The following is a 16,128-nucleotide window of genomic DNA, read 5'->3' as shown; positions in this document are numbered from 1 at the left end:
CAGGGTGGGGGTGCAGTGTAGAGTTCTGAGGGGTGTTAGTTGGCATTATTAGGACCTTCAATATAGCTTTCAGTACTTACCCCTAGGTGAACAATGTAAAGGTTTTTGTTAGGCAGTGTGAAAACCTTCCAGAGTTCAGCCACCGCTTAAAATAAGAAGCCTTAGTTATCATTTTTACAAAATATTATTTAGATTTCTTTTCTTTGCTTCCTGGAAACACAGCTAGGAATTTAAAGGTGCGTATAGGAATCAGTGAGATTTCCCACCCTAATCTACTAATCTATACTAGAAACCTGCCAGCATAGACTAGATGGGTTGGTATGGACTGGGATTCTGTCCTTCTGTCTTCATATAATACTGAGTATTGCTTGTTAATTGATTGTTAAACATGATATATTATTTATTTTTCACATTCTCTTTTTGTAGATGAANCCGAGGAGTCACTTCCTCTAGTTTCACAAGATATACAACTCCAAGGTACAATATATTTGTTTTTTATGTTTTTATTATCTATGCCCTTTATTTATCTCTGCTGGTGGATTATAAAACACATGGCCCAAATTAAAGACTCTATTTATAAAAAAGGAATCAGACATTCCCTCAAAGCCAGGCAATCTTCCATGTCTATGTGTTTCAATGGTAAAAATTTATTCCCAGCAGGGAAAGTTTGGGGGAAAGTCAGTGGATTTTAATACACATTGCCGAAATGAAGGGCTGTGTTTATGAAAAAAGGAATCAGACAATCAGTAATTTATTCCCACCAGGAAATATTTGAAGGAATGTCAGATTCCCTGTTTTATAAATAAAGCCCAAAATGTATCAGCATATGGCTGGGTATGTTTCCCATAACAGGGTGAGGGGAAGCAGTGTGGAGACCTAGGGGATGTTAGTTTTTTTTTTATTTATATTTACACAGCACTTGATTATGGATGTGATAGCAATAGAAATGAGTGTGGTTACACTGTGGCTTATAGGAGGACATTTAGCAATTAGCAGAACTACAATTATCACATATATATATCAGGCTGGAGACATTCACAGTCATGTGACCACAGCATATAGAAACTGGAAATAGGATTTTAAGTTAAAGGCAAACTTAAAGTAGAAGTAGTAGTTGGCATTAATAAAGCGTGCTATATATTGTTATTACCTACTTCTGGATGTACAATTTTTGAAGTTTTTTCTAAAAGGCAGTGTGGAAACTTCCTGATTGCAATTAGTTTTTGTAAGAGACTTCAGTTGACATAATTGGAACATCTTTTATAGATTTTTTTTTTATCTTTCTGTGGATTAGCTAGGATTCTAAAGGCATATATAGCAATCAATGGGATTGTCTAATCTGATATTCTAACCTGTATCAGAAATATAGAGGAACAGACTGGATTGGATGTTATGAGCAGATTTTCCTTCCCTCCATATGACGGGTAACATGACAGATATAGATGAATACTATTAATAATAATACAAATATAACATTTCACATTCTGCTATTGTAGGTGAACCCAAGGAGGTAATTCCACAAATTTCACAAGATTTACAACTCCAAGGTATGATGTATGTGTTTATTATCATCATTCTTGATTTGATTTATTATCATCATTCTTGTTTTGATTTCTGGTAGATTATAGAATGAGGAAGGCTGATGTTTTTTTTTCTTTATTTTCCGATAATTTATCTGGAATTAAAAGGTGCCTATGGCAATTAATGAGATTGCTGACCTTTATCTATTAATCTGTACTAGAAACATGCCGGCAGAGAATATTGCTTGTTATGGACTACTGTTCCCTTCTGTTTTTATCTAATACTGAGTATTGCTTTTGATTTGACCATTAACCTTGATAACAATAAATGAATAATAATTATAATAATATTATAAATATATTTAGCTTTTTTTATGTTTCTCTTTTTGTAGGTGAACCCGAAGAATCACTTCCACAACTTTCACAAGATGTACAACTCCAAGGTATCATATATATGTTTATTACTGACAAGCTTGTTTTGCTGTTTAGTGGTTTGATACCAAGGCTAAAAGTAGATATGGCTGAACTGAAGTGTATCAGAGAATGGCTGGGTATGATTACCATGGCATTAATAGGAACTTTTATATATTTTTCATTACCTACTTCTGGGTGAACAATTTTGAAGGTTTTTAAAGCAGTGTGGAAACTTCCAGAGTTGCACCGAAAGGATGTGTTCTATCTCCAGCAGGGTTAAACCTAAAATAATATATCCCGTATCTTTTTCCTATTTTTAATAACAAATAATAGCCAGGATTCTAAAGGTGCCTATAGCAATTAATAGGATTGTCCACCCTTAGCTATTAATCATTACTATAAACATACCAGCAGAGACTGGATAGGATGGAATGAGCAGTTTTTCTTTTTCTATAATTATTATCCAGTATTACTTGTGATATGACCACGACAGATGGCTGAATAATATTTATTAATATTAATAATAAAAATCTTATATTTTCTCTTTTTGTAGGAGAACCCAATGAGATACTTCTACAACTTTCACAAGAAGTACAACTTCAGGGTATTATACATTTGTTTGTTATCTACTCCCTTGTCTTGCTTTCTGGTGGATTATGGAATATAACAAAGGCTGAAAGTAAATATGGCTGAAATAAAACATTCTGGGTGAATGTTGCTTTTTTGTTTAGTACAGAGTACAGCCACTGCTTGGAATGAGAAGAAGCAGAATACATGATTAGGGAGTCCTATTTGGTTCTTTCTTTTTCTTCTTGTGGATTAGCTGGAATCCTAAAGGTCACCATTACAACCAACGAGATTGCCCAGCCTTATTACTAACCTTTACTGGAAACATGACAGCAGAGATTAGATTGGTTGGTATGACCAACTTTTCTCATCTTTTTCACATTCTTCTATTGTAGGTGAACTTGAGGAGTCACTTCCTCAAATTTCCCAAGATGTACAACTCCAAGGTACAATGTATTTCTTTAATATTTATTTATTATTTACACCCTTGTTTTGCTCTTTGATGAAATGATACCAAGGCTGAAATAAAATGTATCAGCAGGATGGTTGGGTATGCTTCCCATGACAGGGTGGGGGTGCAGTGTAGAGTTCTGAGGGGTGTTAGTTGGCATTATTAGGACCTTCAATATGGCTTTCATTACTTACCCCTAGGTGAACAATTTAAAGGATTATGTTAGGCAGTGTGAGAACCTTCCAGAGTTCAGCTACTGCTTAAAATAAGAAGCATTAGTTAGCATGTAAACAAAATATTATTTAGATTTTTTTCTTTACTTCCCAGATTAGCTAGGAATTTAAAGGTGTGTATAGGAATCAATGAGATTTCCCACCCTTATATACTAATCTATACTAGAAACCCTCCAGCATAGACTAGATGGGTTGGTATGGACGGGGTTTCTGTCCTTCTGTCTTCATATAATACTGAGTATTGCTTGTCAATTAATTGTTAAACATGATATATTATTTATTTTTCACATTCTCTTTTTGTAGATGAAGCAGAGGAGTCACTTCTTCTAGTTTCACAAGATAACCAACTCCAAGGTACAATATATATTTGTATATTACTTGTTTGCTATCTACACCTTTATTTTGCTCTCTGGTGACGGCTGAAAGTAGATGGCTGAAATAAAATGTATCAGAGAGTGGCTGGGTATATTTCCCATGACAGGGTGGGGGGAAGCAGTGTGGAGACTTTCAGTGAATTATGGAATATACCCAAGGCTGAGATTTCATTATTCTTTATTTTCTGGTAGATTAGCTAGAATTAAAAGGTGCCTATGACAATCAATGAGATTGCGGACCCCTATCTACTAACCTATACTAGAAACATGCCAGCAGAGATTAGATTGCTTGTTTTGGACTACTTGTCTATTCTGTTTTTTATCCAATACTGAGTATTGCTTTTGATTTGAACATTAACCTTGATGGAAATAAATGAGTAATAATTAAAATATTATTATAGATATATCTATGTTTCTTTTTGTTTATATTCTCTTTTTGCAGGTAAACCCAAAGAATCACTACCACAATTTTCACTAGATTTACAACTCCAAGGTACCATATATTTGTTTAATATTTATATATTACCTACACGCTTTGTTCTCTGGTGAATTAATGTCAAGGCTGAAAGTAGAATTGGTTGAACTGAAGTGTATGTGGGAATGTCTGGGTATGCTTCACATAAAAGGGTGAGGGGATGTAGTGTGGAGACCTGAGGGGTGTTAGTTGACATAAATAGGACCTTCTATATACTTTTCATTACCCACTTCTGGGTGAAAAGTTTTGAGGGTTTTTTTGAGGCAACTTCCAGAGTTCCGCCACTGCTTGGAATCGATGCATCAGTTGACATGGTTAGGACATCCTTTTTAGATTTTAGATTTGGATTCCTGTGGATTAGCTAGGATTCTAAAGGTGCTAATTCTCTCCTTCTGTCGTTATATAATACTGAGTATTACTTGTTATTTGATTATTAACCATGATATATATATATATATATATTCTCTTTTTGTAGATGGACCTGAGGAATCATTTCCTCTAGTTTCAGAAGATATACAACTCCAAGGTACAATATATTTATTGTTTGTTAATTATCTACACGCATCTTGTTTCTCTGGCGGTGACAGTACCACAAACATTCCCGCCAGGGAATCTTCCAGGTCCATGTGTTTTAATGACAGGAAATGATTCCCACCAAGAAATGTCAGATTCCCTTTTTTATAAATAGTCCAACGTGTATCAGCAGATGACTGGGTATGTTTCCTATAACAGGGTGAGGCAGTGTACAGACCTGAGGGGTGTAAGTTGGCTTTAATAGGACCCTCTATATAGTTTGCATTACTGACCTCTGTGAACAATATTTAAACTTTTTTTTTGTTTTTTAGGCAGTATGAAAACTCGGAGGCAGATATTTCTTCATCCATATTAATATTTGATGTTAATATCAAATAGATAACCATAATAATGAATTTTTAGCATGTCGTTATTCGGTTCATAAAGTCATTTAATAATCAGTCAAGAAATGGCATCTGTTAGCCCATATGATAGAAATATCTTTCCATAAGTGGGTCCGCTTTACTGCTACAATTCTGAATTGTATTGGAGTTAAAGTGTAGTAAAAGGAGGAAACTGTGGTTTCTGTGGTGTCTAAAGCAATTATTCAGATCATGTGCTGCTTCTTACAAACCTGAATAGAAAAAAAATGAGATGTGTCACATCATAGCAATGACAGATTTAGAAATAACAACATTATCTATGAGTTTGTTTTGAATTTGCTGCCATTTTGCAATCCTGTGCAAGGGTATTAGATAGCTATATAGGAGCTCATTCACTTCTACAAGCTTAAAGCGACTGTTTCTGTACATTATTGGTCACCACAACTTTACTTTTGCAGTCACTAACCATAGGGAAAAACCCAAGCTAAAAAAAAAGATTTTTAGTTTTGATAGTGTAAAAAAAGAAACACACTCTAACAATATCCCCAAAATTCACAATCACCATTTTTACAACTATGGAAGTCTATCAGTTTAAGATATGAATTCCCTTATTGTTAAGCTGCGTACACACCTCAGATTTTTATCGCCCGATAATCGGCATCGGCCAGATATCGGGCGAAAATCTGACGTGTGTACAGTCGGCGTCGTCTATCGTCCGAACGACCGTCCTGGTGGATCCACGGACGATGAACGACGACCGATCCTAATGAAAGGGAAGGGGGAGAGCGCGCAGCAGGGTGCCGCTCCGTCTCTCTCCCGCTCCCCTCTCTATAGAGCAGAACGGTGCCGTTAATGCATCGTGTAGTCCTTTGTCGTTGGAAAGGATCGTGAAAGATCCTTTCCAACGACAAAAATTGCACATGTGTATGCAGCTTTAGGGGCACTTATTTAAGGATTTTGTATCTGAGACTTCAGTTAGTGGACAAAAGTTGTAACACACCATGGTGTTATAGGTGAGGGAAAGCAGCGCCAAGAACCCCAATGGTGAAACATTTCTGTGGAGTCCCTCATAGAAAAAAAGTCTGTTTGGGAAGTTTTGTTCACAAACATCTACCAATAGCTTAATTCTTGAGTCTTGAATTAAACAGAACTTTAACTTGTACACAAACAATACCAAATATAGTGGACATGATCACAAGCTGTTTGTCTGTTTCATGCCAGAATGTTTTGTCTGTTTCAGGCCAGAGAGCTAAAGATCTCTTTCCTAATGAAACTCAGAGTAGGAGATTGAGATTTATTTTTCAAATGCTAAGACAAATTATGACTGAGAATCTACTGAACAATGAAGAAAATGACAGAATCAACAGCCAAACAACCATAGAGGGAAGGGTAAGAGAGATGACCACAATCATCAGAGGTTGGATGCAGCATTCCAAAGGCAAGTTTTATGTCTCAAGTGAAATACTTTTCCAAACCAAAATTCAAAGAATGCTTAAAAAGATAATGTTTCCAAGGCTATCTTAAGAAAAATCCTATTAGGAAAAGGATTTCATTTATCAAAACCTGAAACTTTGGTCACTTTCATCATCCTGTTATAGAGAATCGGTGTTTCTGTCTGATTTTAATTTGTCAAGGGGCAAGCAAAATCTCTTTGAAGTTTATTGCACCCAAACCCAACATTAGCTCCGACTCCCACTTACCAATAGGAGATAAATCTTGCTAATCAACTTTGAGGGCTATATGGCACACTACAGTAAAATTACATATACACACATTATCTACTGTTATGTGATTATTAAGAGGTGGCCGAAATCACAAATGGTAAACTGCAGAAGTTTAGATCTAACCTCTGTAGGTTCAAACCTCATCCCTGCTGTAAGGGTATTTTCTGCTCTAAGAGAATGTTCATAGGCTATTTGCTATTAGTTCTGAATGTTATTAGAGTATTTTGTCTTCTAAGAAAATATTCTTACTGTTGCATCCAGTACTAGTTATATTATATAGCTCAATATTCACTCAAAAGATAATGTAACTCAAGACCATTTGGTTGTAAAAATCTTTGAAGTTTGTTGGCATTTCCACTAGTTTTTGGAAATGGAAAGCATCAAACAGCACAAGTTAGGATTTAATCCACTATTATTATTACACATCATTTATATAGCACACATATAGCAGTGCTGCACAAAGTCCATAGTCATGTCACTAGTTGTCCCTCAAAGGGGCTCACAGTCCAATGTCACTATCATAGTTATGTCTTTAATCTAATGGCATTTTTGGGGGAGGCCAATTAACCTAAGTGAATGTTTTTGGAATGTGGGAGGAAACCCACACAGACATGGTGAGAGAAGCTGAGATTCAAACCTGGGACCCAGCACCGCAAGGGCCAGAGTGCTACCCACTGAGCCAACGTGCTGCCCCATTGATCAGGTGATCAGAAGGAGAAACACACTGTAAAATTACACGCCAACCTATGTCAATCTTAAGTACACCTTATCTTAAGAGATGTGGTACAGATGAGCCCTAACTGTCCCAAAACAATAATAACTATGTATAGGGAAGAAATCTTAATGATCTGTGTTTTTAATGTGATAAATGTATCTGTTGTAGACCGTAAAGCTAAGCTGTACCGTGAGGATAAATATTTTGACGATTGGAGGACACCGAGGTCTATTTTGGGTCAAACGCGTAAACATCTTCGGACTTTGTTGATCAGGGAAAAAATGAACATCCAGGGGCAAATAACCTCTCAAGAAGTGATGAGAGAGCTGCTTAGAATCAACAATGGTCACGGAGATCCTCACAGAGGTAAGTACTATGTGGTACAATGAATACCAATGCTCCTCTAATCCAACATCTCAAAGATGCTTAATGGCATTTAAGTATTCTGTTCCATTAAGACAAGGAACAAAAGTAAAATGTAAAACCATATTTGCTACAACCGTACAATCAGGTCCAAAGCAAATGCCTTTGCAGATCATCAGTAGGTGTTCATTTTTTACAAATTTTTTAGCATGAAGTTACCATTCATAATGCATCAGAAATATTGGGAAATATCATGCTGGAGAAAAATTCATGACATGCCATGGAGTAATGGGTGGGGAGAACAGAGCCAAATACAACTAAAAAATTGTAACCCTATCTGTTCTAGATCAGAAAAATAACCATATTGTTATGGATGAACCCGAGGAAGAATTTGATTTTGATCTTTTGTTCTGGATATTTGGTCTTGATCACGATAATCTGCTGACCGGTGAAGACACAATCCACAGCCAGACAATCAATCAGGACCCAAGAGAGCTGGACATGATCACCAGATTCTGGGGGGAGCCTCACAGAGGTTAGTACTAGACACTAAGGAGAAACACAATGCCCCAAATCTGAGGAATACGTACAAGTATGTAGTATTCTTTCGCAAACTAAGCATTAATTTTCATTTATCCAGGTCCCAGTATAGTTTGTAGAAGATTCAGTTTTTTGTGTAATATTGAAGACATTTTGCCACCCTTCCAAGTCTCCTCCACAGTTCTAAAAGGTGTCAGAACCATTCTCCGGAACCAGTGCCCACATGGACAACTGTCTCCTCCTAATCCAAATACAGTGATGTCATAAAATGTGTAAATGTAGATGTTAATTGTCCAAAAACCTAATAGGAGTTGTAAAAAAGTGTTATGTTATGTTATACATAAACATAATCGAATCTAATTATCATGTTACCATGAAGTCTGGGATCGCTTTATATATACCCAAAATTATTTTTACATCAATGTAGGGAAGGCGTAAAACCTTATTACTTTATGCCTGTAGCCTGCCAGGGGTATTTCCCTTTACTTCCTGAGGCGATTATTGGACGAGAATCATCTGGCGTGTCTACATAGCCTAACCTTATTTCCTGGTGACAATGATCACCAGGATTTGACTTCCCAGTGGGATCCCAGACTGCAATAAAACTTGGCAAAGGGTCTAATCCCTAACAACTAAAAATGTGTTGCTTTTTTATTATTATATTTTTTATATTATTTTTTTTTATATTTGTTAATTGTTTAAGTTACATGAAGCTTTGTCCCCAGTGACCACCATCCTTTACTATATTTAGGAAAAGGCCTACACCTTGCTTTTCTACTATTAAAGTAACGTTGAAATTATGTTTTTTATGGTTATGTAAGTGCAAATTAGAATCATTTTAATATATAAAATGCTGAAGAAGTCCCCTCAGATGTAGGTTTTTTTGTTTAATTTCCATTCTCTTGTTTTGGCCTCAGCCCAGTTTTTGTTTTTGTTTTAATCTTTTAAAATTATATTCATGTAACATGCAGCTTGTATGTTATTTCACCTATAATGAGATGTCCTCATTACCTTCTCCAATGAAAAAATGATATTTCACACTTAATGAAAATCCCCACCATAAACCTTCACAAAGGATGTTGTGCCAATCCTCCAACCCTGACTTTCTATGTTCCACTTACTTGGCTCCCTGGTTCTTCTGTGGTGGTAAAAGTCCCCTATAATATTGATGTCAATAGTGGCGTCCTCTTAAGCTGGTTGTTTAGTGATAGCCCACTATATCATTGACATTCAGTAGATAAATACCTAAAAAGGTCCTGCTCCATTTCTCACTGATGTCACTTTCGATTTCATCGGCACAACAGCGTCTGCAGTAGCGTTAAAAGTACATCCACAGAAGTTGTACCAGAACCCGGTGGCACTGCCAGAACAACTTTTAAGTTCTAATACAAGTCAGAATATTCCCTAGGAACAGGTGCAGGTGTTTTAAACACGGTGCTGTTCAATAGCACAGTCAAAGAGTCTGCCATATGTCTTCCTACAATGCTTTTTACACCATCCATCAAGAAGACCATTTCTCCAACTCCCTGTAAAGCCCCAAACCCTTAGGACAATGCAAACCATGTCGAATGTGCCAAGGGAGATCCCCAACCAGCAATAGGGATGAGCGAGCTCATTAAATTTGATCTCGCTGCGAATCAGGCCATTCTCGCTTACTGAACACAAGCGAAAACAGCCTGTGTAAATTCCTCTGTCGAGTCCCAATTTTTCAGGACCTGTAAGAGCAATCAGAGGAGCAGATCTGACAGCTCCGCTCCCCTGATTGCTCTTGCATTCCTGTAGTATGTGTTCTTGGATAGAGAGTCCCTATCCAAGAACACAGGAGTCCCGCATCTTATAAATGAATGCAGCCATGAGAATCATGCTGTGATGATTACCATGGCTGCATTCATTCATGAGCACAGCTGTGGGAATCCACTTGTCAGTGTGCAATCCCCGGGCAATGCTGTAATGTTTTCCTCGAACTTCCAGTGAGTCTGCAAAATGGGATCACCGAAATTTCACAGATCCATCAGAAATTCAAGGAAATTTTCGGAGGGGGTCAGAGGCATTCTTGCTCATTCCCATACACAAACTCCCTCATATCCTGGTCTGTTTCATTTTATTTGCTCTATGGCCCCCCTGTCCCACTACCCTCCTGTCCCACCACCCAGATCAGACTTTATTGCTTTAAAATAAAATGATTGCATGAAAAGACATAGCTCTGTTTTCTGTCCTATTTCCTTTTTTTAGGGTCAGACTTTGAAACTGATGAGACATCAGAGGAAACCAATTCTGAACCTGTCTACGGTAAGCAATTTGTCCTGCTTATTATAATATTACTATTGCGCTCTCTTTCTTGGTATATCAGATGCTAAATATTGGTTCCAGTCTGGGTAACATTTTTTGCTTTGAGCTATATTGTTGAATTATGAAGAAAAAAATCTGGTGTCCCCAGGGCTTGGGTTTCATACACACCTCAGATGATTCTCGTCTGATTCTTACCTTGGGGCTAACAACAGACGAGAATCTGGTGTGTGTACAGCAGCTGTGTGACCTCGTTCATGGATCTGTCCCAGGTGAATCAACGAATGCCAAATGCAGAGCGACTGCAATGCAAGTGAAGGGGAGAGAGCACAGTGGGGTGCCTCTCACTCGTTCTCTGCGGTTGCTGCAGTTCTGAAGCGCTCACTGCCACCAAATTCATTCTCTATGGGACTGCCACAGGGGGAAGCATGAGGAAGCAGTAACCACACCACAACCTCAACGCCAGTGTGAACATAGGTGTAAGCACCTTCTATCAAGACAGTTGGGAGGGAGGGGGCGGCACAAGGTAGCCGGCCTAGGGGAGAAGAAATTATAAATCCGACTGAATGTGTTTAGTGCTGTTGCTACAAATGCACTCATCCAAAACTCCAAAAGAGTTCAACCCCCCTGGCATTATTCCCAGGTGTGGCTCGGGGTTAATTTTATGTACCAAAAGCCACACACGGGGTAGCACTGTAAAGATCCTACCTGCTCCCCACGATCCAGCGGCGTTCTCCAGCCATGCCCGGCCGGCTTCTGTGTCCCCTTGCATCACATACCCGGTGTGATCGATGGGATGCATGAAGCGTTGGTACCCTGGGGAGGTGTGGTCGGACAGGAAGTGTAAAAGAAGATTACATTGTAATCTGCTTTTAACACATGGATTACAGAAATAGAGTGATAAAAAAGACATTCAAATAATAAATAATAAATTCATATAATTTAACAATATTATTGCACCCTTGTTTGGGCACATTTCAGTGTTTTTGATTTGATTAAATTAAAAGTACTGTTATTTTTATTTTATTTTTTATAATTGATATTTATAATTATTTATTATAACTTATATTTGTGTTTCAAACTTTATCATACCAAGGAGTTTTTCCTAACAATTGTTGGTCTAAAATATTAAACAACTAATTTCCATGCAATGTTCAATGTACCACTTTTGACTTCAAAATACTGACATAATCAGACCGCCAGGCAGGGTATTGAATAGGTTTAATCAACCCTTTGGGTTGAAATAACGTAGAATCAAATAACTGGGGTCTGTGTGGTATAATCAAATAACTGGGGTCTGTGTGGAGGGATTTTACCACCACAGCAAAGACTGACAAATTAAAATTGAAATTTGGCAGGGACACAGATGGACGGTAATGTATGACTACACATGGTAAAATATTCTGTGGAATTTACCTGCTTTTAAGTTGAATTTTCTGTATTCTATTTGAATGTCCTGCTCCCATAGTGTAAGATGCATTTATACAGAAGAATTAGGTACTTTGTAATTAAAATTCAGCTACAACCAGGCCTTGCAACCGATCGTTGCAATACAATGTATTGGAAACCTCTCAGATACAATGTTACAATTAAAAAGTTGCCACCAATTTGCCTCCAACAGTAGCAAGGGCCATCACTGAGAAAGAGGGATTATTTCCCAAAATGTGACCCCAGTGTAGTGTGTGTCTGTGAGCTAGAATCTGCAAACCCACTTTAAAAGGAGTCTGGGGAACGAGTACAGGGGTACATATCACCCCTTAACCATTGTCTAACAGGGTTAAACAAGACAAAGAAAAAGTAACACAACATTGAAAAAAATATTCTTTGCAGGGTCCAGCAATGTCCAAATAGTCTCCGTTTCAGTATTGGCTGCTCCCTAATGCACATTGACAGGTTCTACACCCAACTGAGGCGAGCTCCTGTCATTGTTCCAGCTGATCTAGCAGCCGCACACAGCTGTTCCTTCTTGCTCCTTTTCTGGATTTGCTGAATGCAGTGACAGACGCATATTGATTATGTTAAGTTCAATGGCCTCGATTTTACTAAAGCTCTCCAAGGCTGGAGGGAATACACTTTCTTCAGTGAAGCTGGGTGATCTAAAAAAACCTGGAATGGATTCCCTAAAATCATTTGCTAGCAGCTATCAAATGTTTTGAATCCTGGACCAGATCCATTCCAGGTTTGCTGGATCACCCAGCTTCACTAATCAAAGTGTATTCTCTCCAGCCTTAGAGAACTTTATTAAATCAATGCCATTGAGTCCATCTTTTAGAAAAGATAATTTGCCAATAAAACTTATTTCAGGGCAAAAAAAAACAGAGTCAGAAAAATACTTTAAGGTCCTCCCAGATATCCAGAAAGCTTCCAACTTCCTGTAGTAGGTTGACAACCCTACCTTTGCTACAATGAAATCTCAAGAAGGATTATCGGTTGTGTTTGATTTATCTTTTGTTGGACTACATAACACCACCACCCCGTGTTATAGAAAAGGTGTTCTGTCAGGGATAAGTTGATAGTCCTTATTTTAAAATGCCTTGTGAGAAAGGTTTTTCTTTTTCCATTATAGTCCCCTCTAAACCTCGCTCAGCACCCAAGAAACACTTTGTGGACGAACATCGAGAGGCTCTGATAAATGGGGTGACTCAGGTGGCTCCCATCCTGGATAGTCTTATGTCTGCAGATCTGTTGACTTATGAAGATCGTGCAACAATACTAATGGAGGGAACATCCTATGCACAGATGAGAAAGCTCTACTATGGCTATGTAAGGACCTGGAACAAGGCTCAAAAAGATGTTCTGTACGAGGCCTTGAAAAGAAATAATCGTGTTTTGGTTGACAATCTACAGCGGGGCCAACCCTAAACTGTGTCTGAAGATTACCAGACACCATCATTATAACACACAATCAGGCACTAGAAAGGGAATGGCCATTCAGGGGGACATTGAAGGTGATGATATATTACAAGAGGAAATTATATTGTACAGCATAAAAGCTACATTTTATTTCAATATGAATCAAATATTTTTTTTTAAAAAACACTTTATCAAACATCATTATATATTGAATGACATTGATATACATAGTATACAGCGTAACATGTGCTAGGCTTGATGTATCAACCTTTTAACACATTTTAGAGACATCTGAATCTTCCAGACAACATGGGCAATGACAGAAACTCTAAAGAGTTCATCCTCACTTTTGCCCTCTGTACAACCCCAATACTTTTCCTGATTAACAATGTGACACAGGATGGCCACACCTAGGGCAATACCAAAAATGAAATCTGCAGTTCTTTTAGGAAGATTCCAGGAGGCCGGATGTTCCAGTAAATAAAAATATATATGGAGGCTACCAATGTTGACTAGTTGGTGTAGATGAATTTCTGCACTTGAAGGGGAAGGAAGGAATCTGCTAACAGATATTATTTATAGCCAATGGCATGTCCTTACTGCTGGGGAGGTGAAGCAGTAAAGTAAACCTCCTGCAATGCGTACAGTGGCAAACGGTAAGCATGGTCCAGTGGTTATCCCTATGCCCAGAGGTATGGGCAGGAGCTGATTATTGTAAAAAAAATTGTCATTCATTCGTGTACCAAACAGCCCTAGGCTACTTTCATACATAGAAAACTGTGTGGTTAGCCACTTCCAAGCATATAGCAAACTGCTGCTAAGGCTCCAGGAGTGGAAAACTGCACCACGGGTTAACATGTTTAAACACAATGGGCCTGATTTATTAAAGCTCTCCAAACGCTGGAGAGGATACACTTTCATCAGTGAACCTGGGTGATCCAGCAAACCTGGAATGGATCTGGTGCAGGATTCAAAACATTTTCTAACAAATAGCAAATGACTTTGAAGAAATCCATTCCAGATTTGCTGGATCTCCAAGTTTCACTGATGGAAGTGTATTTTCCCCAGCCTTGGAGAGCTTTAATAAATCAGGCCCAATGGCCTAGTAGTTGCTGTTGCACAGTGGTTCCTCCTCCACTGACGCTTCCAGAATCTGTCCCACAATTTATTGCAGCCATGTCCAAATGAATGTACAACCATAGGAATTTGCAAGGAAGCCTACATAATTACTCAAGGTGCACCTCATCATGTACTGATTGTTGGAATAAACATAGTGGCCATTTAGGGAACTACAATTGTACTCTGGGGTAATGGTGTCATCTAGTGAGAGCCAGTGGAATTACACCACAGTGTATGATCACTGGATGATCCATGGCGGCCCTGACAATACCAAAACAGTGTGGGACATTGAAATCAGTACTGTCCTGGTGGAATCAGGACAGCTGGGAGTTATGAATTTCTTAAATGTAACGATCATCTGTATATGATTTATTCCTAGTTTTCATTCTAATTCAGTTCCATTAGTTTTACTTATTTACTAGATTGTAAGCTCTTCGGGGCAGAATCCTCTCCTCCTCTTGTGTCACTGTCTGTATTCGTCTGTCATTTGCAACCCCTATTTAATGTACAGCGCTGCGTAATATGTAGGCGCTATATAAATCCTGTTTATTAATAATAATAATAATAATAATAATATTAATAATAATAATACTTGATTTGTGTAATTTTATTTTTGAATGCAATAAAGTTTGGTTTAAGCATTGCATGCCATGTCCTGTGTCTGACCTGTGTGTAATTACTTTCTGCACTTTTACAAACATTGTTACCCTAACACAGTGACAGTCTCTGTCTAGCAAGCAAGCACATTTATGAAAGCTGCTATGCAGGTGACAGTAGACCAGGACAGAACAGCAAAATAACATTTTAGTGTATGTGTGATTAACAGTGGTAAAAATATTAGATTGTGTTGTGCACTTGGGTCTGGCTTTGTGAAACGTGAGCTTGGGCAGACTGTGAACCCACAGTGCTGAGTTCAAGTCTAAGACGCCACCGATGTTAACCAAAACAACCTGAAGGCTTAAATGTGAACAGCCTATAGCTGAAATGCAAGGTACAGGTTGACAATCAAAAATCCGGCAACCTCGGGACCTGAGGAGTTTTTTTTTTTATTATACGTACCTCCACACACAGGTCAGCCTTCCTCTCGCAGCACCCCAGACATCTGGCACAGTTCTAGGAGCAGACAGCAGGGATGTCTCAACGTGTATTTAGTTTAGCAAGCAAGACCTAACATCTGTTTCAGCAGAACAGCGCCATCAAAACATTAGTGGCCAAACAGTGTACTGCAGTCCCTGTATTGACCATGAACCAGGAAACTGAAGGGACCCGAAAATCAATGGCCGGATTTTTTCGATTGTCAATCTACCAAGACAACTGCCAATTTCAGGTCAGGGACACGTCCAAGGTCAGGGTAAACAGTGAGCAGACAGTTGGGAACAGGAAGGAGTTGCTAACTACTGAAGCACAAGAAAGGTATGAGGGAATACAGGATCACTGGGTTCACAGAGGGCTGTACATTGCTGTGTGCCTTACTAAACATAAACTTGATTTGTTTTCTCTTAAACACATGCAGAACAACTATCTACACCCTTAGTGTAGTGTATTTATCCAGTTCCTGCAATTTCCTCTCATACACATGTACAATATTCCTGTACAGA

General features: G+C 38.2%; 2 protein-coding genes across 2 annotated transcripts in view; both read left to right on the top strand.

Annotated features, from left to right (window-relative positions):
- LOC140334701 (uncharacterized) overlaps nucleotides 1–6,454 on the top strand; it is an 11,737-nt gene extending 5,283 nt beyond the window's left edge. The window contains exons 7-15 of the mRNA XM_072416942.1: nucleotides 427–477; nucleotides 1,497–1,547; nucleotides 1,913–1,963; nucleotides 2,488–2,538; nucleotides 2,897–2,947; nucleotides 3,489–3,539; nucleotides 4,002–4,052; nucleotides 4,510–4,560; nucleotides 6,171–6,454. Of these exons, the coding sequence (XP_072273043.1) occupies nucleotides 427–477; nucleotides 1,497–1,547; nucleotides 1,913–1,963; nucleotides 2,488–2,538; nucleotides 2,897–2,947; nucleotides 3,489–3,539; nucleotides 4,002–4,052; nucleotides 4,510–4,560; nucleotides 6,171–6,454 (692 nt within the window). The remainder of the gene's footprint in view (nucleotides 1–426; nucleotides 478–1,496; nucleotides 1,548–1,912; nucleotides 1,964–2,487; nucleotides 2,539–2,896; nucleotides 2,948–3,488; nucleotides 3,540–4,001; nucleotides 4,053–4,509; nucleotides 4,561–6,170) is intronic.
- Nucleotides 6,455–7,541: 1,087 nt separating this feature from the next.
- LOC140334477 (apoptosis-associated speck-like protein containing a CARD) lies at nucleotides 7,542–15,103 on the top strand. The gene is made up of 4 exons (XM_072416754.1): nucleotides 7,542–7,735; nucleotides 8,079–8,267; nucleotides 10,505–10,561; nucleotides 13,125–15,103. The coding sequence occupies exons 1-4, from the start codon at nucleotides 7,651–7,653 to the stop codon at nucleotides 13,418–13,420; spliced, it is 627 nt and encodes a 208-aa protein (XP_072272855.1). The 5' UTR covers nucleotides 7,542–7,650; the 3' UTR covers nucleotides 13,421–15,103.
- Nucleotides 15,104–16,128: the final 1,025 nt, after the last annotated feature.

This window comes from Pyxicephalus adspersus, chromosome 7 (genome assembly GCF_032062135.1).
Source record: "Pyxicephalus adspersus chromosome 7, UCB_Pads_2.0, whole genome shotgun sequence".
NCBI classification, from domain to species: Eukaryota; Metazoa; Chordata; class Amphibia; order Anura; family Pyxicephalidae; genus Pyxicephalus; species Pyxicephalus adspersus.
The sequence above is the reverse complement of the archived record's forward strand: the minus strand, read 5'-3'. Positions and strand labels throughout refer to the sequence as shown.

Bases quoted from the DNA above. Each gene is read 5' to 3' on its own strand.
- LOC140334477 (XM_072416754.1), top strand. From the start codon at position 7,651: ATGAACATCCAGGGGCAAATAACCTCTCAAGAAGTGATGAGAGAGCTG. The intron at 7,736-8,078 runs GTAAGTACTATG...TATCTGTTCTAG, and splicing joins TCACGGAGATCCTCACAGAG to ATCAGAAAAATAACCATATT. The intron at 8,268-10,504 runs GTTAGTACTAGA...TCCTTTTTTTAG, and splicing joins CTGGGGGGAGCCTCACAGAG to GGTCAGACTTTGAAACTGAT.